Here is a 25,908-nt window from a genome sequence, read left to right on the forward strand (position 1 = left end):
GTAGCCAGAATGTTCCCATTCCCAGCGTTGGACACTGAAGATGACCAATGTTGCTGCTTCTGCTCAACTTTTTGATGCCAGAACTAAAGAGGCTGAAGCCTTCACCTTCTTCAGATCTCTTGGTCCTTCTCTGTGCTGGATGTTGAGGAGGTTTAATGAACTCTCAATGTTGATGCATCATCAGCATTTGATACAGCTCCCAAGTCCATCAATGTCAATGCCACCACTGCTAATAGACTGGACTTGTAGTTCCTAAATGCTTTGCCATGAGGTCAAGCTTGGACCCTAGGCCCCCCTAGGGTCATGGCTGTGCAAAGTCTACATCCCCCAACTTTATGGCTGGTCCCCTGGCATAAGACATCTATCATGGATATCCATGACAGACATAACCTTGTTCCACAAGGGGTACCTCCTGAAGCTGCTGGCAGACTTCTTCATTCGGGGAACCGAAGAAAAACCAGTTCATCAAAACTCAATGACCCACTCAAATGTTGATGCTACTTTGATGCACAGATACTAATGCACCATGCGGATATTGAAAAAGAATAGTCTTTGATCGGATTTCTAAGTTTAAGAGGGGAAGAAGTAAGATTGTAAGCCCTCTGGGAACAGGGAAAAACCTGCAGTACCTGAATGTAACTCACCTTGAGCTGCCAATGAAAAAGTGTTAGCTAAATAAATAAAAACAAGAGAGAGAATATGGTGGGGCCCTGTGATTAATGACTCCTGCCAGGACAGGATACCAAAGGATCCAGGGGCAGCAAAGATCTGTAACTGGTGGATTCCATGGAAAAGATGAGACTAAAGGAACCCTAGCATGGACGCATGGAAATATGGTATGCTGCACATGCTCAGTGGAGCATGCCTAAATTTCTAGAAAACTTTGAAGTAAAAGTTCCATGCCAGGCTCCATCCGATGTCACTCCCTTATAAGGGCTGCCATCCTGTTTGTCCTCTGAGAATCTGGTACAAATTAGTCTCATTTAACTTAACATCTAACCAAATCAATGACAGGGGTTTGTGATAAATCCATTAAAAACAGCTCGAACCTTAAACAACACTCAACTACTCTTCTGCAAAGAGCCTTGATGCTATTGGTAAGTACTGAGCTAACAGGCAGATATCCTGTTCAAACAAGAGACCAATGTATATTGAATTACACACTACTACACTTATGTATGTGAGACAATATTCTATGATGCTCTTATTACAAAAGGTTAGATCCCTAGAGGAAGCTAGGCTAAAAACTGTATTTTTCAAAAGCTTACATTATTGGTATTACTGAGAAAGCAAGAGTTCACTCTATGCACTTAGCTATCTTGACAATACACCCTACAGACAACCAATCTGCATCTAGCCCAGATTGTTAGACAAACATGTCAGTTCTGCAGAGAGAGACGACCAGTATACTTGTATCATAGCAAACTTTATAAATACCCAGGCATCTAGACAAGTACTCATGTATTAGCAACTTTCATTATACTTCTGTGAATCAGTTTCCTGTAATTTGTAGAACGTGTCATTTCAGGTCTGCATTCCAGTTCTAAACTGGACTATACATCTAGAAACTAATCTAACAGCAAGTAACACTGCCTGGAAGTGTATCTCCATAGTTTCATTATGTAAAAGAGATACATAAGAAGCATTTTAGAACTATTCCATTCCTGGACTTCTGAGCCAAGACTACTAGATTCCATTAGTTTGATAGTTTTGTGAAGAACAGTCTAGACTCAGATAACTAATATTGTCAAAGCTGGAAGAGAAATGAAAATGTCCATATATAAAACTGACCATCAAACTTGCACAACACACAATCAGCCTTGCCTGTATAAAACCACTTCATAAAATGGTCTCTAAATTAATACAACCTAGCAAAGGCATCTTCATATAGAAATAGCATATTTATTTTTCTTTATGCAATAAAACATTAAGAGTCACCATTATGTTTTGATTTTATATCCTATATTCAGGGATGGGAAAATTGAATTCCTGTTTGCCCAGGTACCTAAAAATTGGGGTTTGGAACCAGACAAAACCAGTCACCACACTAATTTCAGTGGTAGCTTCTCTCCCAGGCAGTGTCTCTGTAATTGGGCCCTGGGAGAGGAGCCACCATTGAAGAAAGGCTTCAATGGAGAGAAAAAAAGGAAAGGCAAAACCTGGTAAACAAGAAAAATTACAAAAAGTGAGCATACAGAAGGTTACAAAAAAAGTTTGATTGACACACAAGTTTCCTCTCTGCCTATATTTAATCTGGTGAATGTTTTACTACATTAAAGAAACATTTATGATTCTTTTAAAGTCCAGTATTTGCAAGTGATGTCACACAGGACATAAAAAGGATTAAGAATGTTTAAATCACTTATCCACATTGTGTTATCAGTTCAAGGACACTAGTTCACATAAATAGTCCCAAATATGCCAGTTACTGATTTTTGAAGTTCGCGTCTCTTTTCGCCACAAAAGCACTCATTCCTTCTTTACGATCCTCCTTAAAATGGAATTAAAAAAAAAAAAAAACACAAGATGTCATACTAGGGAAAATGTATTTCTTCAGATCACGTTCTGTCCCCTTCTCGTCAATAACCACCACATTAAACTGGAGGGTGGAGGATGGATGGCTGAATTTAAGATTCAAGGATCAGACAGTGTGGGTCATACAAAAAAAGCTAAAGCCGTGGACTTTGAGACTAATCAACTTTATTAAGATGGGAGAATACCTTAAGGGAACGCTGGCAGGGCAGGAAAATCTAAGTGAAGTATAGATCAGTGGATTAAACTAATGAGCCACTTTAAGGGAATAAAAATCTTTATATCAGAAAAGTAAATAAAATTATGAGAGAGGACTATCAGTACAGTTTAAAAAAAGAATAGGTGGAATGGAAAAGAAAGGGAGTCAAAGGGCGTAAGAAGACTTGAGAATGAGATAAGGAAATATTTGCATATAGAAAAGGTGAATACATTAACAGCTTCCCAATGGAGACAGAGGAAGCCAAGACAGTAACTATTCCAGAAAGTATGAGATAAGCACAGGGGATCTTTTAGATACAAGAATGAGAGTGGGAAGGTTCTACAATCCTGCATCAGGAACAGAGACTAGATGGGCCCTGAGGGCCTCATCTACAATTTTGCATTTCTTCATTTGGCTCCTTCCTTGTGGATAACCAAAGAATGTATTCTTCACTTAAAGTACTTACTGTAGCAAACGTGGAATGAAATAATTTCTTCTCCAGTCTGTTCCCTTCTGCCAATGATAACTCCAAAGCTTAAAGAACAGAAAACAAGTGTCAGATAAAATGATGAAATCACCCTTAGTGATGGTGTACAAAATGTAATTTCCTTTCTGCCTAACATACAACAGCCAAACCATCCCACCCCCCATATATTTTAAATTTCTCCAGTTTAGCCTTTGCTTTTAAAATCGATAATGCTTTTATTTTCCTCTAGATCAGCACAAAAGACAAAACGATATAGCAGAACTAAAGTACAGAGAAGGGCAATCAAAATGAAAAAGGGAATGGAATGGCTGCCCTACGAGGAAAGGCTAAACAGGTTAGGGCTCCTCAGCCTGGAGAAGAGACTATGGAAAGGAGATATGATCAGTGTCTGCTCTAGAGCAAATGGCATCCTCTCTTCTCTTCAGCTGCAGTGGGAAGGGATCCACTGCTGCCCAGTTGCTGTGGGGGATGGGTGATGCTGGCATTGCCCAAGGCACCCCCCTCGGCTCATGGCATCCGAGTGACCGCCCAGCACGCCCTACCCAAACACTGGCTCTGGATATGACAGAGCTATATTAAATCTTGAGCAGATTGGAACAGGTAAACAGGGCATGGTAAATTTACCCTTTCCAATATTTAACAAGCTTTTATGCCGTGTTATCCAATATGCTAAGCGGCTCATTAAAAAAAAAATCATAAATAAAACATGCACATAATAGGACAGCTAGCTACATCCTTCATCCTGCTAGATTACTAGGACCCAAGTTCTTATAATCATCCCTCTAAAACTAAAGAGTCTTAACATCACAGCAGTTACAAGGTTTTAATTGAGCACCATAGCAAATGGGTGCATTTTCAAGGCTCTCTCTTAGATGTGGAGCTTTGTAGACTAAAGGTAGCCATTGGAGTGCTGATATCATGGTAACCCAGTACTAAGGGCTAGATCGGATTAAAGACTTAAGCGGCTGAATTCTGGACTATTTGCAACACTCTCATGGCGGAAGTAGGGAGATCCAAGTAAGGTGAATTACAATAGTCCAGGTCTGTAATAATGAAGAACTACTATAAGGAGTCAAATAATGTGAAATGCAAAACGAAATACTGCATCAACGATATAGGCATTCAGATAGCAGAACTCCAATCTTTGAGAATTGTAATCAACACTAGCGTGAGCTTAAAAGACGATCATAACACCCAGCAGCAAGAAAAACTGAATATTGTCCAATTGCTTGCATGGGTCATTCATAATCTTAGGTTCACTGTGGTGCTCTAAGACCTATGCAAGCAACTGGACAATATACAGCTTTTCTTGCTGCCGGGTCTGTACAAACCTCAAAACTCTGACGAAAGATATACAGACTAGAGACCATCAGAGTTTCTTTACTATAATTCTGGGTGGAACCCAAACAGATATGGATCCAGATTATTACAGAAATCCCACAAATCATGGAGCTGCTTTAGATCAAATGCCTCAAAGACCTTTGCTACAAATGAGATTGGGGAAATTGGACAGAAATTACCAGGGCTAGAATGGTCAAGACTTTTTTTTTCCCTTAAAGCAACAGTGGTAAGTAACTGTCAGAGAAACATTAACTAAATGAGCAGGAGAAGCACAGATGTCATCAGCCAGTGCTTTCAACACAACACAGTAACAAGAATTTTAGGGATAGTCTGCAGATTTCATAGTTATTACTGTACAAATTACTTCAACTGATCCCTTCTTGGGTTTATTGTCTGGTGCTGAAAAAGTGGCATGAAGGAAACTAGAGACTAAGGGACACTCCATGAAGCTAATAGGTAGCACATCTCAAACAAATCAGAAAACTTTTTCACTCCACACAAACTGTAGAATTTGTTACCAGAGTAGGTGGTGAAAGCAGTTAGTTAACTGGGTTAAAAACGGGTTTAGACAAGTTTCTGGAGGAAAAATCCATAAACCACTATTAGCCATGTAGACTTTGGAAAGCCACTGCTTATCTCTGATTATGAGCAAAGACTGGATCTACTCTTTGGGTTCCTGCTGGGTACTTGCGACTTGGACTGGCCACCGTCAGAGACAGAATGCTAGGCTTGATGGACCTCTGATCTGATCTAGTATGGCATTGATGTTCTTACAGTCATTTTGGGGGGGGGGGGGAATGGAGTGGGAATCAATACTGCACAAGCTGTAACCAAGTGGCATAATTTTCTTGGGGTTCAGGAAATGGGGTTTAAGAATTACAGTAACCTCTTGATTGATGGTTTAGTCAGGGCTGGTGCAAGAGTATTTGGCACTCGAAACAAACTCCCTCATGCACCCCCTTCCCTTAACTTGCCTACTGGAAGCTGCTCCAGCATAGTAATCCCTCCTACTGGCAGCAGTGGCTTCAGTACAGCACACTTTTTTACCACTTTATTGTTAATAAAAAAGGATGACATCTCCATAATAAATAAAAATATAAGAACAGTAACAGAACAAATGCTTGATGAGAACAATTGATTTATAGATATAACCCCACACCCTTCCTCCAGTCTTTCCGCCCATCTGCAAAAGTAAAAGATCCCATTTATCAGCACAAGGCGAGTTATAAGCAGGACGTCTGTCATTTCTTTGCTGGATCACTTCTATCTTTAAACATGTTTTCTCCAAGAAATATAAGGACCCCATATGAGATCAAATTTCTGAAGATTATGCCATTTAGTAGCTGTAATTTTGCTCAACATACTCACTGTATCTAATCTAGATAGCACCCCTTTTATAGGCAGAGCAACCTGTTTCCAATAACTTCCAATGTCAATCCTGGCCGCTGTACAAAACTGTTGAATCAAAAGCTGGGAAACAGTACACAAACTGTCAACAGTATAATTCATAAGAACATAACATCAGAAATTGCCATACTGTGTCAGACCAAGGGTCCATCAAGCCGTGCATCCTGTTTCCAACAGAGGCCAAACCAGGCCACAAGAACCTGGCAATTACCCAAACACCAAGAAGATCCCATGCTACTAATGCAATTAATAGCAGTGGCTATTCCCTAAATAAACTTGATTAATAGCAGTTAATGGACTTCTCCTCCAAGAATTTATCCAAACCTTTTTTGAACCCAGCTGCACTAACCACATCCTCTAGCAAATTCCAGAGCTTAATTGTGCATTGAGTGAAAAACTTTTCTCTGATTAGCCTTAAATTTGCTACTTGCTAACTTCATGGAATACCCCCTAGTCCTTCTATTATCCGAAAGTGTACATAATCTATTCACATCTACTCGTTCAAGACCTCTCATGATCTTAAAGACCTCGATCATATTCCCCCTCAGCTGTCTCTTCTCCAAGCTGAACAGCCCTAACCTCTTCAGTCTTTCCTCATAGGGGAGCTGTTCCATCCCCTTTATCATTTTGGTTGCCCTTCTCCATCGCAATATCTTTTTTGAGATGCGGCGACCAGAATTGTACACAGTATTCAAGGTGCGGTCTCACCATGGAGTGATACAGAGGCATTATGACATTTTCCATTTTATTAACCATTCCCTTCCTAATAATTCCGAACATTGTTTGCTTTGACTGCTACCACACAATGAGCCAATGATTTTAATGTATTATCTACTATGATGCCTAGATCTTTTTCCTGGGTGGTAGTTCCTAATATGGAACCTAACATCGTGTAACTACAGCAAGGGTTATTTTTCCCTATATGCAACTCCTTGCACTTGTCCACATTAAATTTCATCTGCCATTTGGATGCCCAATCTTCCAGTCTTGCAAGGTCCTCCTGTAATGTATCACAATCCACTTGTGATTTAACTACTCTGGATAATTTTGTATATATATATATATTGAAAAGCACCGGTCCAAGTAAAGATCCCTGAGGCACTCCACTATTCACCCTTTTCCACTAAGAAAATTGACCATTTAATCCTACTCTTTGTTTCTTGTCTTAACCAGTTTGTAATCCACGAAAGGACATCGCCTCCCATCCCATGACTTTTTAGTTTTCTTAGAAGCCTGTCATGAGGGACTTTGTCAAACGCCTTCTGAAAATCCAAATACACTCTATCAGTTCACCTTTATCCACATGTTTATTAACCCCTTCAAAAAAATGAAGCAGATTTGTTAGGCAAGACTTCCCTTGAGTAAATGCATGTTGACTGTGTTCCATTAAACCATGTCTTTCTATATGCGCTACGATTTTGATCTTTAGAATAGTTTCCACTATTTTTCCCAGCACTGACGTCAGGCTCACTGGTCTATAGTTACCCGGATCGCCCTTGGAGCCCTTTTTAAATATTGGGGTTACATTGGCCATCCTCCAATCTTCAGGTACAATGGATGATTTTAATGATAGGTTACACATTTTGAGTTCCTTCAGTACCCTAGGATGCATACCCATCTGGTCCAGGTGATTTGCTACTCTTTAGTTTGTCAATCTGGCTTACTACATCTTCCCAGTTCACAGTGATTTGGTTAAGTTCGTCTGACTCATCACCAGAAAACCATCTCCCCAACATCCTCATTAGTAAATACGGAAGCAAAGAATTCATTTAGTCTTTCTGCAATAGCCTTATCTTCCCTAAGAGCCCCTTTTAACCCTTCAGTCATCTAATGGTCCAACCAACTCCCTCATAGGTTTCTTGCTTCAGATATATTTAAAAAAGTTTTTATGATGAGTTTTTGCCTCTATGGCCAACTTCATTTCAAATTCTCTCTTCGCCTGTCTTATCAATGTTTTACACTTAACAATACTTATGTTTTATCCTATTTTCTTCAGATGAATCCTTCTTCCAATTTTTGAAGGATATTTTTTGGCTAAAATAGCCTCTTTCACCTCATCTTTTAACCACGACTGTAATCGTTTTGCCTTCCTTCCACCTTTCTTAATGCATGGAATATACCTGGACTGCGCATCTAGGACTGTATTTTTAAACAATGTCCATGCCTGTTGAACACTTAACCTTTACAGCTGCACCTTTCAGTTTTTTTCTAATTATTTTCCTCATTTTATCAAAGTTTCCCTTTTGAAAGTTTAGTGTTAGAGCTGTAGACTTACTTATTGTCCCCCTTCCAGTTATTAGTTTAAATTTGATCATGTTATAATCACTATTGCCAAGTGGCCCCACCACAGTTACCTCTCTCACCAAATCCTGCGTTTCACTAAGAATTAAATCTAAAATAGCTCCCCCTCTTGTTGTTTCCTGAACCAATTGCTCCATGAAGATCCAGGAACTTTATGTCTCTAGCAAGTTCTGATGTTACATTTACCCAGTCAATATTGGGGTAATTGAAACCTCCCATTATTATTGCACTACCAAATTGGTTAGCTTCCCTGATTTCTCTTAGCATTTTATCATCTGTCTGACCATTTTGTCCAGGAGGACGGTAGTATACTCCTATCACTATACTCTTACCCATATAGATTCTACGGAGCATTTAGTCTCTTGTATGATCTTTATCCTGTTGGACTCTATACCCTCCCGGACAAAGTTCCACACCCCCACCAAGTTGATCCTCCCTATTATTGCGATATAATTTGTACCCTGATATAGCACTGTCCCACTGGTTATCCTCCTTCCACCAAGTCTCTGTAATGCCAATTATGTCAATTTCATCATTTACTGCTATACACTCTAACTCTCCCATCTTACTTCTTAGACTTCTGGCATTGGCATACAGACATATCAAAGTGAGTTTTTTGTTTGTATTAACAACCTGTTTTTCAGTTGTTAGGCATAATTTGGAAATCATCAGCTTCAGTGATTTTTTACATATAGGCACATGGACCTCGTTTGCTTTTATTGGAACCTCTCTGTTGGGATGCCCTAACTCTCCTGTTTCATTAGTATCCTTCAAGGATACATTTATCCGAACCATGCACTGCTGAGTGACTGTCAGCTTTCCCCCTTGTTCTAGTTTAAAAGCTGCAATCTCCACCAACAAGCCAATGGTTTCAAGTAGGATCTCTGAAATAAGAGCCATTATCTGTTTCCAAAACAACTGAACAGGGCAGTCCCATCAAATATGAAAAAAAATGATCCTACAGAAATACAACCCTTCCTGCAAGGGTTACAAACAGTGGGGTAAAACCTGTGCAATTTATCCAGAGTGTAATACCATCGATGTAACAGTTTGTAACTATTTTCCAGGATTAAAGAAGTAGAGGATTTGCTGATTTTAAGGAAAATAAAGTCCCATTCCTCCTCTGAGAAAGACCCAGATCCTTCTCCCAAGCACGAGTATGCAGGGGTTTAACATCCTGTTTGGAATTCAACACCACAAATTTTAGAGATCAAACCATTCATTCTACCCCTCTTAGTACAAAAGCCCTCAAAGAGAGACTTCCCAGGCAATAAATAAGAGCCAATTTTAACATTGCATAAAAAAAATGAGACAACAGGAGAGAAACTCAGAAAGAGGAAGGTTATATCTCAAACGCAAGGTATCAAAAGGAACCAATTGGCCCGCATCCCATATGTGTTCCACAAGAGAAATACCACAATCCTTACAGAGTTTAAATACACGTAGAGGAATACAAGAAGGAAAAGAAACACCGTGAAACAAATGAGATGAGAGAAAATAATCCCGGGTTCCCATCAATTGGCGGGACCATATCTTCCAGATATTCAGAGTATTACAGGTAGTCGTGCAATATCGGAACATCTACACCAAGTGTGACGTGGTTGCCAAAGGATAGCCGAAAGAGGCATGTGACTCAGTCAAGACTGCTCTATCAAAACCCAGGGCTTGGTGTGATGGGATGTATGCCAATCAGCCACCGATCATAGCTGAGCAGCCACAAAGTACCACAAAATGTTCGGTACCCCTAAGCCTCCATCAAGTTTAGGACACTCCAACGAACTCTGGGATGTTCTCTCTTCCACATAAAGCTGAATATTTTCTGCTGCCAGGATTTTAACAGACTAGTAGACACATGAATTGGCAAGGTTTGGAACAGATAGAGCAGTCTTGGTAGAACAATCATTTTTAATCACCAATATCCTCCCTAACCAGGAAAGAAACATACGTTCCTATTTTTCCAAATCCTGCCAGAGATCTTTAAGCAAAGGGGGATAATTCAGAGCAGAGGTCATTCAAGTGTCTGCCAAGATAAACCCCAAGATACTTAATCTTGCTCGAAGCCCATTTAAATGGATGATGCTTATATAAAAAGGATTGTATGTCAGGATCACAAGAAATATTAAGTATCTCTGACTTCTCCCAGCTGATCTTAAAACCAGACACTTGATTGAAATCTCTTAAAGCCTTTTCTATAAAGGTCAATGAAGATGGGATCATGACTGAAACATATCAGCAAAAAGGGAAAGGTTAAAAGTTTGGGGACTTAATTGAAATCCACAAATGAACCAATCATTGTGAATTTTAATAGCCATGGATTCAAGAAAAAATAGCAAACAGCAAGGGTGATAAGGGGTAGGTAGCCTTGTCGAGTGCCCACCCTACCATAAAAAAGTCTGAATACCCTCCATTTACCTTGATACAAGCTCTGGGCCAGTCATATAGTTTAGAAATCCAAGAACGAAAACATTCACCAAAACCCATTTGGCCAAGGGTATAAAATAAAAAGGATCAGTGCACCATATCAAATGCTTTTTCAGTATCGATAGTAAGGAAAGGAGAGGGAATATATTTTTTTTTTATGGGCCCATCACATGAGATCCACAAGCTTACGGGCATCTCCCAATTGTCAAAGAATATCCATCCATATACGGACATGATCAGACCAGACTACGGCTTTTATACCCATAGCGATAACATTATGGAGAATAGATAAGAGTGGGAATAAAATGTATACGAGCGTGAGGTGGGAAAATGCATTCTCCAAACATCTATCAGATGCCAATCTTCCACTATGGAATTTCACTAAGGAAGATGATTCCTGAGATGAAAGCAGGAGATTTAGCTAAATTAAAGTCCCGTCCAAGGATCGAATTGCAAGCGCAAGATGTAAGCAGCACCTGATGAAGTTTCTGAAAGAACATCCCTTGGTCTCTATTAGGTGTGGAAATATTCACCAAGGTATATGGAACACCACCATTCACCAGGATCTGCAAGATTAAATATCTACCCAAGGGGTCTTCGACACACATCGTGCATTCAAAAATAAAATCCCAGAAGCAAAGGCTACAGATGCCCGTGTACTTGGAACCTCTAGAACTGGAAGTAAAAAAAAAAAAAAAAAACCGCTGAAATCTAGAAGAATGAAGTAAATGTGTGTGTCAACTTTTTTAATGAGTTTCTTGAACAAACACGTCTGCTCATATGTGACTTGTTTCCCTAAAAAGCAGGTGCCTCTTATATGGTGAATGTAGCCCTTTAGTTATGACCAGGTAAAAGGGTAACATAAGAAAGCACTGATTGAAATAGGCCACCAACAAAACATCCCAAGAAAACAATAGTAAAGTGATGAGATCCACTGGCCCATGGTCTAGCTATAGTAGGATACTGCATATCAAAAGTAAGCCACCACAGCATGCAGGTTAAAAAGCACACTTGACATCTGAAGACTGTAACCTATAGAACTGCAGAATCATATGCTGCCGATCACTGCTGACTGATACCCCACTAACAGGTTTTACTGCCTCACCACCTCCCTTCTCCAGCTGATGTTCTCACAATACTGGGACATTAAATATCCCTCTTCCCCCCATCTTTCCCAAGTGTCCTCCTGCCAACTCCAGTAATTATTCATGACATTTTCCACACAGACTGTATGAAGTTTAAGATTCTCACATATTGTTGAAACTAGTCCATGTTGCAAAGGGGAATGAGCAATGGTGGTTTTGTAGTTTGCTGCAACACAAATTGTTCAGGCTCTCTCAGACCTTAATAACTTTAATCCTGGTTAGAGAGAAAGGTATCCTCTCTAGTAGTTTCCAGAAGAGGTGGGAGTGACAATGACTGCTAAGGGTTTGAAGAGGTTTGAATACAAGAAACCATGTGGTGAATCCTGTACAGCCACGTTTTTTTCCTTTGCATGCTTATTGTCCAGCCTGGCTGCTTTGAGTATGATTGGAAGTTTGCTTCCACCTGAGGTAATGTGTCTGGCAAGTGTTGCATTTTGGTTTAAACATTTGCCAAGATCAAGCATTCCCTCTCCCCACAGCTCTTATGTGCCTGTTCTCTTCTGCACATTCTAGGTTTTCAGCTTGAGTGTAAGGTCATCGGTAAGTGGAGATAATGTTAAAGAAACTCAATGCACAAGAGAAACATAAGAACATAAGTAATTGCCATGCTGGGTCAGACCAAGGGTACATCAAGTCCAGCATCCTGTTTCCAGCAGAGGCCAAACCAGGCCACAAGAACCTGGCAATTACCCAAACACTAAGAAGATCCCATGCTACTGATGCAATTAATAGCATTACAGAATTGTGAGCACATGAATGATAGCTATTAGTGCATCGAAAAAAGTCTATGAAACACCAACAGAGATGATGCAGATGGAATCAGTGAAAAACAGGAAACTGAGTGGGCACAGTGACTCATGTATATGTTAAGTGGAAGAGAAGATTCAGCTGATGCAAGGGCAGGCTTTATGGGATTTATTGCAATTTCCATCTTTGCTGTTTGCTCAAGCTTATGTCATATGGTCTGCCCTATTTATAGGAGTATTTTATTTTAGCTTTCTTTATTGAAATTTCAAAATTACACCTCAAGAAACCTTGGGAAGATAATCAGTTACATTGTTCATAAAAAGAGAACATCAACAAAAAAAAAACAAAACCACGAAACCCCACCAAAACAAAAAGCACACACAATATAAGTTATCCATAGCCCACAATTTCTTCTTTCCTTTCAGTAAAGAAAAAGAGAATATACAAGTATTTTCATGTTTGAATTTTATGTCCGTTTTATATTTTGTTTTTTGTGCACTGCCGAAGGGATACATTTATTTAAAAATATGTAAGTTTCTATTTTATAATTGTTTATCCTTGTTTATGTAGTGTAGACAGACCATACTCCATCTCTGAAAGGCCTGACAACTCCGGTGCAAATTCTTTGTGGATGCATGCATGCAGTGGGGTATGTTCTAGCATGGAACAAAATGTTTTGGATGTACTGCCTTCCCCCTCTAGCTTTCTATTTTCAGTGAATGTTTTGCTTTGTACTTGAAGTCTATTGAAGAAACAGCTGAAAGGGAATAAAGTATCATAACATGCTGATCCTAAGGCACCAGGCCCAGCTAGAGCAAGGATCTGCATAGAGGAATGAGACCCTTCTCACCATACCATCTTTTCCAAAAGAAGCCAAGAGGGATCCTCTAGCTCCTATCTGGGAACCACATCCCTAGAATGGACAACAAAAAATGTAGCTTTTGCTAACTAGGCTCTCTCAGTAAACTAACATTTTTGCATGTATACTGTGTGGCATCATTGCTTGAAGACAGGGATTCAGAAGTTGTCCCACAATTTATTGACCAGAGAAGAAAGGCACTTGCCATGCACTACCCCTCCTCAGCTTTCTGGCTGCATCCAACACCACTTGTCAGCCTTACACAAGCCTTATACATAAGATGTGCCATGCTTGGTCAGACCAACAGTCCATTGAGCCCAACATCCTCCCAACAGAAACCAATCCAAGTCACTAGAAAGAACCTGACAGATCCCAATAAATAGATCCAATCTTTATTGCTTACTCCCAGGGATAAGTGGCGAGTTTCCCCAAGTCTAAGAATTGTTTATGGACTTCCTCCAGAGCTCATCCAACCCCACTTTTAAAACCAGTTGTGCTAGATGCCTTAACCACATCCTCCAGCAATACATTCTTCAGCTTTAGTGCTTTGAGCGAAAAGAAAATTACTCTCCATTGTGTTTTAAATTGGCTACCTGTTAGTTTGATGGAGTGTCCCCTAGCTTTGATACTATTTGAAGGGTAAATAACCATTTTCCATTTACCTGTTTATCCCATTCACGATTTTATAAACCTCTATCATATCCCCCCCATCTCAAATTGTTTTCAAGCTGAAGAGTCCTAAACTGTTCAGCCTCTGTCCATCCCCCTTTATCATTTTTGTTGCACCTTTTCTAGTTCTGCTATATCATTTTTTTGAGATGGGGGTGTGTGGGGGAATAAGTACTGTGCAAAATACTCAAGGTGTGGTCACACCATGGATCTATATAGAGGCGTGACAATAAATCTCCATTTCTTTGCAAATAATGCCTAAACTATTTGCTTGTTTAAATGCTGTCAAAACCCTCCTTACAGAATTGTGAGCACATGAATGATAGCGATTAGTGCAACAAGTACATATGCATGTATACATGATACTGAGAAGGTGAAGTAAGACGGGAAGGCAGGGGGGCATGAGAGGTAAGTGGACATGTTAGGCTAGTTGTGTAGGATGCAGAGTCTAGAAAAAGCACACCAAACAAGTTCTACAATCTATGGAGAAGTCAGTACTGTCTAAAAGCAGCTTTTAACGATAAGAAAGTAAAACCAATGGTATTTTAAACAGCAGATGGTCTCCGTACATTTTCTTACCATGGCATGCAACAGAGAAAAAAAAAAGACTAAGCCAGCATGTCTTGTTTTAGCTAGGTTTGCAGATTCAATTACAAGATGAAGAAAGTGCCAAAAATTGCTCTGATTAGGTCTTCCCAAACCTCATTCTGGGGATCTCACAGCCAGTTGGATTTTCAGGATATCCATACTGAATAGGCATGAGATAAATTAGCATGTACTGGGTCTCCAATTGTATGCAGATTTCTCTCGTGCCTGAAAACCTGAGTGGCTGTGGGGTCCCCAGGAAAGCCCAGCCATAGCTGAGCACCTGGGAACTCGCCTGCCCTAAGACTTCAGCTCGGGATGAAACAAGCCAAGTATGAACATCCGGTGGGCTAATCTGTGGGAGAAGTGGAAGGTATTAATGAAGTGTCTGCTATGCACCCAGAGTTTTTGAACTATGCCAAGTTTTTCTCTACTCCACATATCTCCTAGCAACAGCCACTGTTCATCAAAACCTTAACATCCAGAGAGATTTGCCCTCTGGAGCACTAAAAGATTTAAAGAGAGGGGGGGGGGGATCTAACATTCAGCTTTCTGCCTTTATGGAAACATTTGCAAAAAAAATCTTTGACCACAAAATTCTCTCAACAGAATTTAAAAATAAGACATTTTAATTACAGTGACCTAAATGGCCAAATGTCACCCTCTGATGCACCCAAACTCATCTTCCCCTATGTACCAAAATATTTAGAAAAATGGTAAAATTTCACATTATGTGGAAATTCTCTCAAATAACTGAACATGCAATGTGTGCAATATCCAACCATTTACTAAATTAAAACAAAAATTTGCACCTTTTGTACATTCTTAATCTTCATGTTTAATGCAAGTGCCCACTGGGTGTTTGCCCTTGTATAATGCTTCCTGTAGAAAACAAATAACTTTTTGCTTTCACTCCTGGCTTTGCAAGTTCTTGGCTTTTAAGTTTTATTTGTAAAAAGTTTCATATGTTTTATGTTAAAGCAATTAGGTATGTAGGGCCATCAGGAATGCTGGAGCCTCATTCATCAATTCACTACACAAAATATACAATGATCATAAAACAAAGATAAATCCACTGATGTCTCCCATCACATTACCAGTAATGCCTTGCATCCTACCACAGAAAAATGCAACATGGATTGAGATTATAAATTATGTATATTTTTTTAATATGTATTTTTATCCCTTTAAGGCCCAATTCATCAAGATCTTTTCCCATAGGCAAAGGGAAAAATCTCTGTGAATTAAGCTTTTAATAGTTGTGAGAGATACTGCATTAATGAAAAGTACTGGAAATCTAAATGGATTTATCTAATTTCACTGCCCTAGATGTGCTTATTGTAAATGCAAGTTTAGCCATGCTCCTTTCTTATTGCGCTCTCTCTTAAGGGACCGCCTAAAGAAGAGAAGGTACTTTAATCCTCATTCTCTCCATAGGGAAAATCAACTGTGAGGATGTTTTGTGGTGATGAACTGAGGCTACTAACATTTTGCATTGGACACCAAGCTGCTTTGGAATGGCAATGGCCTTTAGTCTTTGCCAAGGTTAGCCAAAGTGGAATAGGCACGTTGGGGATGAAAGGATCTAGATCCATGGCGATCCACCAAGCATAATGTTGATCTGCTGTTTCTCAAAATGACATTGTGTTGGTTGTTTTTCCCTATCCTCTTTTTGTCTATTTCAGAGCCCTTCCACAATGCCTGTAACCTTTTCCAGCTGAATACTGAAGTGGTTTGCTACTGCTGTCTGCAAGCCCACAGCACCTGGGTCTTCCCTGGTGGTTTCCCAACAAAATACTAGCCAGGCCTCACCCTGCTTAGCTTGTGGGCTCTTGTATGGTTAATGCAGAAATCTTCTCAACCTCACAGGGCAACAGTAATGCTACTTACTGATCAGACAGAGGTCAATATTCAGAAGGGTTTGTCCAGTCAATTTTTGAAGTTAGCCAGCCGGCCAGACCCAAAGTTTTGAATTTCCCACCTCACGTGGCTAAAAATTTTAAAACCAGATAAGCCATTACCCAGTAAATTTTAGCTAGATAAGAAAGGCGAAGTTTATGCAGCTAGTACTTAATGTCAACACTAGCCAGAAAAAAAAAAATTTACAGGGCTAAAGGAAAATTAGTTTCTTACCTGATAATTTTCGTTCCTGTAGTACCAAGGATCAGTCCAGGACACCTGGGTTGTGACTCCGCACCAGTAGATGGAGACAGACTAAAACTTGTGGGCGGAGCCATATATGCCCCTGTGCCAGTCACAGCCCCTCAGTCTTACGGAATGTCAAAGTAGAACACAACCAGAGAAGTAAACCAAACTAGATACCGCTAACTAACGGGGAAAGAAACACCCCTTCTGGAAACGGACTCTCCAACCGAGAGAGCGAACAAGCGGAACAGAGCAAATCAAAAAACACAGAGCGGACTCTCCATTACTTCAGCGCAGCACTGCGGGCGGGATCCTGGACTGATCCTTGGTACTACAGGAACGAAAATTATCAGGTAAGAAACTAATTTTCCTTTCCCTGTACGTACCAGGATCAGTCCAGGACACCTGGGATGTACCAGAGCAACCTACTGAGGGTGGGAAGCAGAGAGTCCCGCTCGGAGTACCCTCTCTCCAAAACCCCCAGAATCGGTAGCCCGGACATCCAGCCGGTAATGCCGGATAAAAGTATGCAACGACTTCCAGGTGGCCGCCCTACAAATCTCTTGAGGCGACACCTGAGAAGCTTCCGCCCAAGACGCTGCTTGAGAACGAGTCGAGTGAGCCCGCAGCCCCACGGGAAGAGGTTTGCCCCGCACCAAGTAAGCCGAACCAATGGCCTCCTTGAGCCAACGAGCAATCGTTGTGCGGGACGCTGCAGCTCCTTTCTTTGGTCCAGAAAACAGTACAAACAGATGATCTGTGACCCGAAACGGATTAGTGACCTCCAGATATCGGAGAAGGGATCTCCGCACGTCAAGCTTCCGTAACTCCCTCTCTTCAGTAGTAGAGGAGTCTCCGCACGCAAAGGCGGGCAACTCCACCGATTGATTAACGTGAAAGGACGAGACCACTTTCGGTAGAAAGGAAGGGACCGTCCGTAAGGAAACCCCCGATTCAGAGATACGCAAGAAGGGTTCCCTACAGGACAGGGCCTGTAACTCGGAAACACGCCGTGCCGAGGCAATCGCCACTAAGAATGCCGTTTTTAAAGTGAGATCCTTAAGAGTCGCGCGTTTCAAGGGCCCAAACGGCGCCATGCATAGAGCGGAGAAAACCCAATTGAGGTTCCAAGCCGGACAAGGCAGACGTAACGGGGGGCGAAGGTGTTTAGCACCCCGAAGGAAACGAGCAATATCCGGGTGAATCGCCAGAGACTTACCTCGCAAACACCCCAGCGCCGCCACTTGGACTCGTAGGGAACTGCACGCCAGACCTTTGGCCAGACCCGCCTGGAGGAACGCCAGAACCTCAGCGACGGAAGCCGAAGTGGGGTCCACCCCGCGCTGCACGCACCAGTCCTCAAAGACAACCCAGACACGGACGTAAGCCAAAGACGTCGACTGCTTCCTGGAACGCAGTAGCGTGGCCACCACCGCATCTGAATAACCTTTTCTCTTCAGTCGATTCCTCTCAAAAGCCATGCCGCGAGACAGAAGTGATCCGCATCCTCCAAACAGACGGGGCCCTGATGGAGTAGGGCCGCCATTCCCTGGAACCGAAGGGGTGCCGCCACTGCCAGTTGTACGAGGTCTGCGAACCACGGCCGGCGAGGCCACTCCGGTGCCACCAAGATCACGTTGGCCGGATGCAACTCTATGCGCCGTAGAATCTTGCCGATCATCGGCCATGGGGGAAACACGTAGAGCAGCACATCCGTCGGCCAGGGAAGCACCAGCGCATCGACGCCCTCTGCCCCCCGCTCTCGACGTCGACTGTAAAATCGCGGGGCCTTCGCGTTGTGCCACGTGGCCACCAGATCCATGTGGGGCACTCCCCACATTTCGCAAATGAGAAGAAAAGCTTCGTCCCCCAGCTCCCACTCTCCGGGATCTAGACGATGACGGCTGAGATAGTCCGCCTGCACGTTGTCGACTCCCGCAATGTGAGACGCTGCGAGGTTGCTGAGATGTAGCTCCGACCAGGCCATCAAGCGCTGAGCTTCCTCCGCCACCTGGGGGCTCCGGGTCCCCCCCTGCCGGTTGATGTATGCCACGGTGGTCGCATTGTCCGACAACACTCGGACCGCCTTTCCCCTCAGCAATGGTAGAAAAGCCTGCAGGGCCAGACGGACCGCTCTGGTCTCTAGGCGATTGATAGACCATTGGGCTTGCGACACCGACCATAGGCCTTGAACTGAGCTCCCTAGGCAGACCGCTCCCCAACCGGAGAGGCTGGCATCCGTGGTCACCACTGTCCAACTGGGCACCAGGAGGGAGACTCCGGCGGAAAGGTGACTGGGGTCCAGCCACCAACGCAGGTTGGATCTCGCGTGTCCCGCTAGAGGAAGTGGTAAGTGGAAATCCTCCGAGACCGGCTTCCAGCGGGAAAGCAAGGATGACTGTAAAGGTCGCAGATGAGCGAACGCCCATGGCACCAGCGCCAGCGTGGAAGCCATAGACCCTAGGACCGTAAGGTAGTCGCAGACTCGTGGTTGGCGGAGAGACAACAAGCGTTGTACCTGAGTTTGCAATTTGACCATCCGTTCGAGGGAAAGAAACACCCTGCCCTGCTTTGTGTCGAAAAGAGCTCCCAGATATTCCAGGGTCTGCGTTGGTGTCAGATGACTCTTGCTGAAGTTGACCACCCATCCCAGGGACTGCAACAGATGGAGGACCCTGGCCACCGCCATCCGACACTGATCCTCGGATTTCGCCCGAATCAACCAGTCGTCCAGGTACGGATGGACATGGAGACCTTCTCGGCGCAGTTGCGCCGCCACCACGACCATCACCTTCGTGAAAATACGAGGGGCCGTTGCGAGCCCAAAAGGGAGCGCCCGAAACTGGTAATGCCGACCCAGAATGCAGAATCTGAGGAAGCGTTGGAATGACGGCTGGATACCTATGTGAAGATACGCTTCCGTGAGGTCCAGGGAGGCCAGGAACTCGCCTGGCCGGACCGCGGCGATGACGGACTGGATGGTCTCCATTTTGAAGCGAGGAACGCGTAGGCATCGGTTCACCCCTTTGAGATCCAGAATTGGTCGGGACGTGCCGTCCTTCTTTGGAACGATGAAGTAAATGGAGTAACGGCCCTTTCCTTGTTGGCTGACAGGAACGGGGGAGATGGCTCCCAAGTCCTCTAAGCGGCGGATGGTGTCTAGCACCGCCACTTTCTTCTCGGGAGCCTTGCAGGGTGACACAAGGAACTTGTCCACTGGAATGCGAGCAAAATCTAACGCGTAGCCGTGACTTATCACGGTGAGGACCCACTGGTCCGACGTTATTCCGGCCCATCTCTCGTAAAACGACAGCAACCGCGCCCCGACGTTGGGAACAGCGTGCCGAGGCTGCTGCGGGAGAAGGGCCGACCCTCTTTCATTGTGAAGACTTGGGCGCCGTGATGGCCAGGGCACCCCCTGGTCTACCAAAACGCCTCCCACGAAAGGACTGCTGCTGCTGCTGCTGCCACTGTGGGGTACGGGAGGAGGAAGACCTGAACGAGTGCCCCGACGACCTTTGAGGCCGCGCCCTCCTGGGCCCACGAAAGCGGGACCTGGCTGAAAAGGAAGGCCGCGACCTGGATCTATCTTCGGGCAACCTGAGAGCCCTATTTTCCCCCAGGGAAGCCATCAAGTCATCTAATTCCTTGCCGAACAGCAATTTACCCTTGAATGGCAGCGCCCCGAAGTGAGCCTTTGAAGAGCCATCCGCCGCCCAGTTGCGTAGCCACAGGAGGCGGCGAGCCGAGACCGACGCCACCATGGATCTAGACGAAGTGCGCAGTAGATCGTGGAGTGCATCCGCGCCATATGCTATTACCGCTTCCAACTTATCCGCTTGCGCTGCCTCGTCTGCCGAAAGGTCCGCATTGGCTTGAAGGACCTGAGCCCAGCGTAAGCCCGCTCTCAAAGCGAAATTCGTACACATGGCGGCCCGAATTCCTAGCGCTGAAACCTCAAAAATCTTCTTGAGCTGTACTTCCAGCTTCCTGTCCTGAAGGTCCCGAAGGGCTGTAGCACCCGTAACCGGGATAGTAGATCTTTTCGTTACCGCCGAAACCGCCGAATCCACCTTGGGAAACTTGAGAAGGTCCAGCGCATCCTCCGGAAGCGGGTAAAGTTTGTCCATGGCCTTGCTGACCTTCAACCCTAACTCCGGGGTGTCCCATTCCCGGAACATGATGTCTGTTGAGGAAAAATGGAACGGAAAAGCAACTGCTGGACCCGTGAGGCCTAACAGGACCGGATCCATGTTCGCTTCCTGACGAACCACCGCCGGAGGGGGGTTTATTCCCAGTTCCTGGATAATAGCTGGAATTAGAGGTGGCAATTCATCCCTACGGAAGAGCCTGACCACTTTGGGATCGTCTCCTTCCACAGCCTGTGAGCCTTTGGCTACGCCGGACGTAGCGGAGCCGTCCGCTCCTACATCGTCGGGCCCCTTCTGGGTCTCTTCAGGGGAATCAGCGTCCTCCTCGGGGGAGGAATCGGTGTCGGCCTCCTGTGGGACGCCACGTGGAGGCCGCTTCCCCCGCGAGGTGCCCTGGGGTCCCTCCGCGACCCCCGAAGGCTTCCGGGACCTCTTCAGCGGTGGAGCTCTGCGAGCCTCACTCCGGCCGCGCTTGCTTTTTTTGTATTTTAGGACCTTGCGCAACAAAAGCGCAAGGTCCTCCGAAAGAGAGCCCGAATCCGATGAAAAATCATCGGGACTCCCCGGGGACCCTGTGTCCCCCGAGGGACCCCTTCCGACCGCGATTCGCTGCGGGGAAAGCGCGGGAGGCAAGGCCGAAGGCCCTGCCGATTCCCGCGCCATTTCGCGGCCCGTGGCCAAAATGGCCGCCACTTCCCGCGCTGATCGGGAAAAGCTCTTGGGGCTTTTCTACGGCGCCCCCCCCCGCGCGGAGGCGATCGCGCGGGCCGAGAACGAGCCCCCCGAGGCGCCCCCCGACGACCCCTCTCCGCCCGGGATGCAGGCCGCGCAGAGACTTGCGCGCGCGCCGAGCCACAGGCCCGGCAGACCGAGCCGCGAGGCATGCCGGCGAAGAGGCGCGAAGACGGAGCAGCAGGAGCGACGAAAACAGAAGAAAAAAATTCGAACGGCCTCCCCCCGTCGGCGGCGCCCCCCCCTGCGAGCGGCGCCGCGAAGCAAGAGAGAGCCGGCAGAAAATAAAAGCAAACCTTTTTTTTTTTTTTTTTTTTTTTAACAAAAAGGCCTGTCGCTGTCCACGGTCCTGGAGCCCTAATCCAGCAGGGGTGAGTGAACCGGGCTCCCCGGTGTCACCCCTGACGCTGCTACTAGGCCAGCTGGGTCCTCGACCCTAGCAGCGGCCTCAACCAGGGGGGGGTGGTCCCCTCAGAACCTCACAACCCCCCTGGGAGGCAGGGCGAAGGGACCTAAGGGACAATTTGGAAAATTACCCAAACAGAAAACAACGTAGCCTAACTGGCCTAAAGGAATAAAAAAAGAACCGACCCTGACGGAGTACCAGAACCAGGGCAGGCAGGGCTGTGACCGGACCTGCACCATCTACTGGAGACAGAGTAAGACTGAGGGGCTGTGACTGGCACAGGGGCATATATGGCTCCGCCCACAAGTTTTAGTCTGTCTCCATCTACTGGTGCGGAGTCACAACCCAGGTGTCCTGGACTGATCCTGGTACGTACAGGGAACTCGGGTTGGAAAAATTCATGTCCTAAAATTAACCAAACATACACAAACCATCATTTATATACTACAAGCTGTTAAGCCCGTTAAAACGGGCAACATTAAATTTTTTTTTCAGTCCATTTTTGAACACAGCACCCTTCTACACTTTTTCTCCCTCACTCACCCCCTTCCCTCCACTCAATCTTACTCACCCTCTGTCTCCCACTGCCTCCCTCCCCTCACTCTCACCTCCCTCCCCTTCCCTCAGTCACTCCCCACCCTCTCTCAATCCCATCCCCTCTCCCTCCTCCACTCCCTTTTTCTCTGTCTCTCACCTCCCCCTCATTCTCCCTCTCCCCTCACTCCTCCCCACCTCTCCCCTCTCCCCCACCCCTACCTCCCTCTCTCCCACCACTCTCTCTCCCACTCTCTCCTCCCTCCCCACAGAGTTCGCTGCTCCTCACGGACGCTACTGGCCGCCGCTCCTAGTCGCCGCCATGTTGATATCCAGCTGACGCTCACAGCCCGTAACAACGGGCTACTCTGACCCTCCCCCCCCCCCACTCACTCTCACCCTCTCCTCCCTCCCACCCCCCCCCCACTCACTCTCACCCTCCCACCCCCTCCCCCTCTCCCCCTCACTCTCCCCTCCCCTCCCTCACCACCGGGTTCGCTGCTTCTCGCCGCCGCTGCTACTGCTCGCCGCCACCTCTTATTGCCCCTCGCCGATGCCGCCTCCTACTGCCCCTCGCCGATGCTGCCTCCCTCTACTGCCCCTCGCCGATGCCACCGCTGCCCCTCGCCGCCGATGCCGCTACAGCTCCTCGCCGCCGATGCCCCTCGCCGATGCCGCCACTGCCCCTCGCCGATGCCGCCGCCATGTTTTCAAGCAGCTGATGCTCTGCTGTGACCGACGTGCTCGCCCACACATGCGCAGTAGAGTTGCTCTCTACTGCGCATTTGCGGCACGGTCAACCTTCATTTATTAGGTTGATTGGTAGATTCCTCCCCTACTGCAGCTACCAATAAGATTAAAGAATGGGGCGTAGGACCGCCCTTCCCCCCCACCAACTGTATGCAAACCCCCTAGCGTGAAGGCAGATCCCAACTTCCCAATACAAAGCTGCCCTGCAACAAGCAACACTGATTTCAACCTTCCCATGCCAACCCATATCTTAAAAGAAGTTTTGGGGGTTTTTTTTAAACAAAAAATTCCCTTCACCCAAAACTGTACCTGACAGCAGCGTGGAAGCAGTAAAAGCCTCCCCTGCTCCCACTCTTACAGGGCATTTTTTAGGGTGGGGATGTGGAAATCGGTGCCACTCACTGCAGGACTATTTTAAATTTACATTGGGAGGTGTGTGTGGGTGGGGGGGGGGGGAGGGAAGTCTCCTTGCCCACACAACAACATTTTTTATTCATAACCAGTGGGGGAAAGACTGGCCACTTACAGACTTCTAGTTTTTCTTTGGGAGAATGCAAATTTTCAGTAAGGGAAGAGTGGCAACGTTACCTGGATAACTTTAGCAGAGCACATTCAGCACTGAATATTTGGCTGAAGTTAAATGCCAAGCAGAGAAACTACTTGGGTTAAAACTATTTTTCTCACTCACCTCCATTAACTGCTTCTTTCGCCATTGAGACTATAAGGCCAGAGTTTTTGGCAATTTTCTCTCCACACTGGATGGCTTCTTCAACTAATTTCTCAACTGGATAAATTTTGCTAACAAGGCCTGTCATAAGAAAAAGTTAACAGGGCAGTATCAGCAAACAATGAGACAGAGATAAAAATGAAACAGTGGAAGGTGCAATGTGCAAAGATAATATGCTGTCTGCAAAGCACTGTGGTAAACACACCTAAGTACACACCAACACACACACACACTCTCAGGCAGAGGCACCCACAAACATAAGTCGCTACTGACCAGACAACCCATTCAATGCCGGCCGATGTTACTAATATGCTCTGTTTGCGAAGCCCTGTTTCATGTTCCCACACACAAATGTGTACACGCGTGCACAAGTGTATTCAACTGCACAAGTACCCAGAAGCTCCTACATACATGCACAGAGGCTCGCACATGTAAACATACACAGGAACAGGCAAAGAGGCTGAGGTGCCCAGAGACATACATACACATGCACTGGCCCCAACACAGACAGGCTGTTATAGATAAGAGTACTCTAGCAACAAGGGGACCTTTCACTAGTAACCTAGTATTTCTGAAGCAACAAACCTGGCATGCATTATAACATAAAGGACATATGAGCTCAGATCAATGGTCCTAGCAGCCCTTCTAAGTAAACAATTCAGCTCACTAGGAAGCATCCAACAGATCTTAAAACAAGAGCCATTCTGTTCAATCTTAGATCCCAGAAGAGGCTGCATTCCCAAAGCATACCAGGCTAATAGACCTGTCCTCTAGGAACTTGTTCAAAGCAGTTTTTTGTGGGTTTTTAATCTAGCTATACTATTGAACTTCACCACCATAAACTAACATGGAGGTTTGCCAAAAGTCATGTTGCTTAAATAAGATCTGATAACACACAGATTGCGACCCATCTATTGTTACGCAGTTTGGACATCTAAATTTTCTGTCATCTCAAGCGATTACAGGTCAAAACTGAAGATAACTGCCACTGTTCTTTGCCTACTCAATATCTCCCTGAAGAAGCCTTTAGTGGGATTGTTTGGACGATAGCCTGATTTTCTGGAAGTTTTCTGCAGTTCTTTTTTGCTCATTTTGAGTTTAATTCAAAATGTAGTATATTTTTCACCATTTGTGTTACCATTCAAAATTTTGGGGAGTGTTTTATTCCGTTAGTAATGATTACAATTTTATGACTGGCACTTGCAGCCAGAACTAATTTTTGGAATGAACTAGCTTTTTTCTCTCCAGGTTTGTTTAAACATTTTTTGTGAATTACTGTGTTCTGTTTGGTTATTCTTTTACTGTGTCCTTAAAATTTAGATTGAAAAAAAATTTTGATAAAAAAGTTTTGTAGTGTTATAAGCAGTGGGGGGTTTTTGGGTCAATATTCCAAGTTAAATTTAGCTGTAACATTTCTGCACTGCATGAAGCAGCAGTTACCACCCTTCAGAAGGCATGGAGGGGAGTTACTATCCTGAATAACTTGCTGGGCAGATTGGCGGGACCATGTGTGTCTTTAACTGCTGTAATATACTCTATTATATTTGAGACTCTGGGTTCCTGCATGCAGAACTGGAAGCATTTCTGGAGAAATCTGTGCTGAAGATACTGGATTTCAATCTACCTAGACCCCTAAATTTGGCCTCCAGAACTTCCCTCCTACACCTTGTGTCATTGGTATCCACGTGCACTATATGGAACAGTGGGCCAAATTAAAAAGGAACAATTACACAGGCCACACATCTTTATGTTAGGAAAGTAAACTGTAAG

General features: G+C 44.8%; 1 protein-coding gene across 1 annotated transcript in view; it reads right to left on the reverse strand.

Moving 5' to 3' along the window:
• Window positions 1-1,880: 1,880 nt before the first annotated feature.
• Window positions 1,881-25,908, reverse strand: part of ECHS1 (enoyl-CoA hydratase, short chain 1) — a 68,200-nt gene continuing 44,172 nt past the window's right edge. Inside the window, exons 6-8 of the mRNA XM_029609598.1 lie at window positions 24,100-24,219; window positions 3,198-3,265; window positions 1,881-2,491 (exon numbers count right to left, since the gene is read on the reverse strand). Coding sequence (XP_029465458.1) covers window positions 2,426-2,491; window positions 3,198-3,265; window positions 24,100-24,219 — 254 coding nt within the window. The 3' untranslated portion in view covers window positions 1,881-2,425. The remainder of the gene's footprint in view (window positions 2,492-3,197; window positions 3,266-24,099; window positions 24,220-25,908) is intronic.

The sequence above is a fragment of the Rhinatrema bivittatum genome, chromosome 7, assembly GCF_901001135.1.
Source record: "Rhinatrema bivittatum chromosome 7, aRhiBiv1.1, whole genome shotgun sequence".
Lineage (NCBI taxonomy): Eukaryota > Metazoa > Chordata > Amphibia > Gymnophiona > Rhinatrematidae > Rhinatrema > Rhinatrema bivittatum.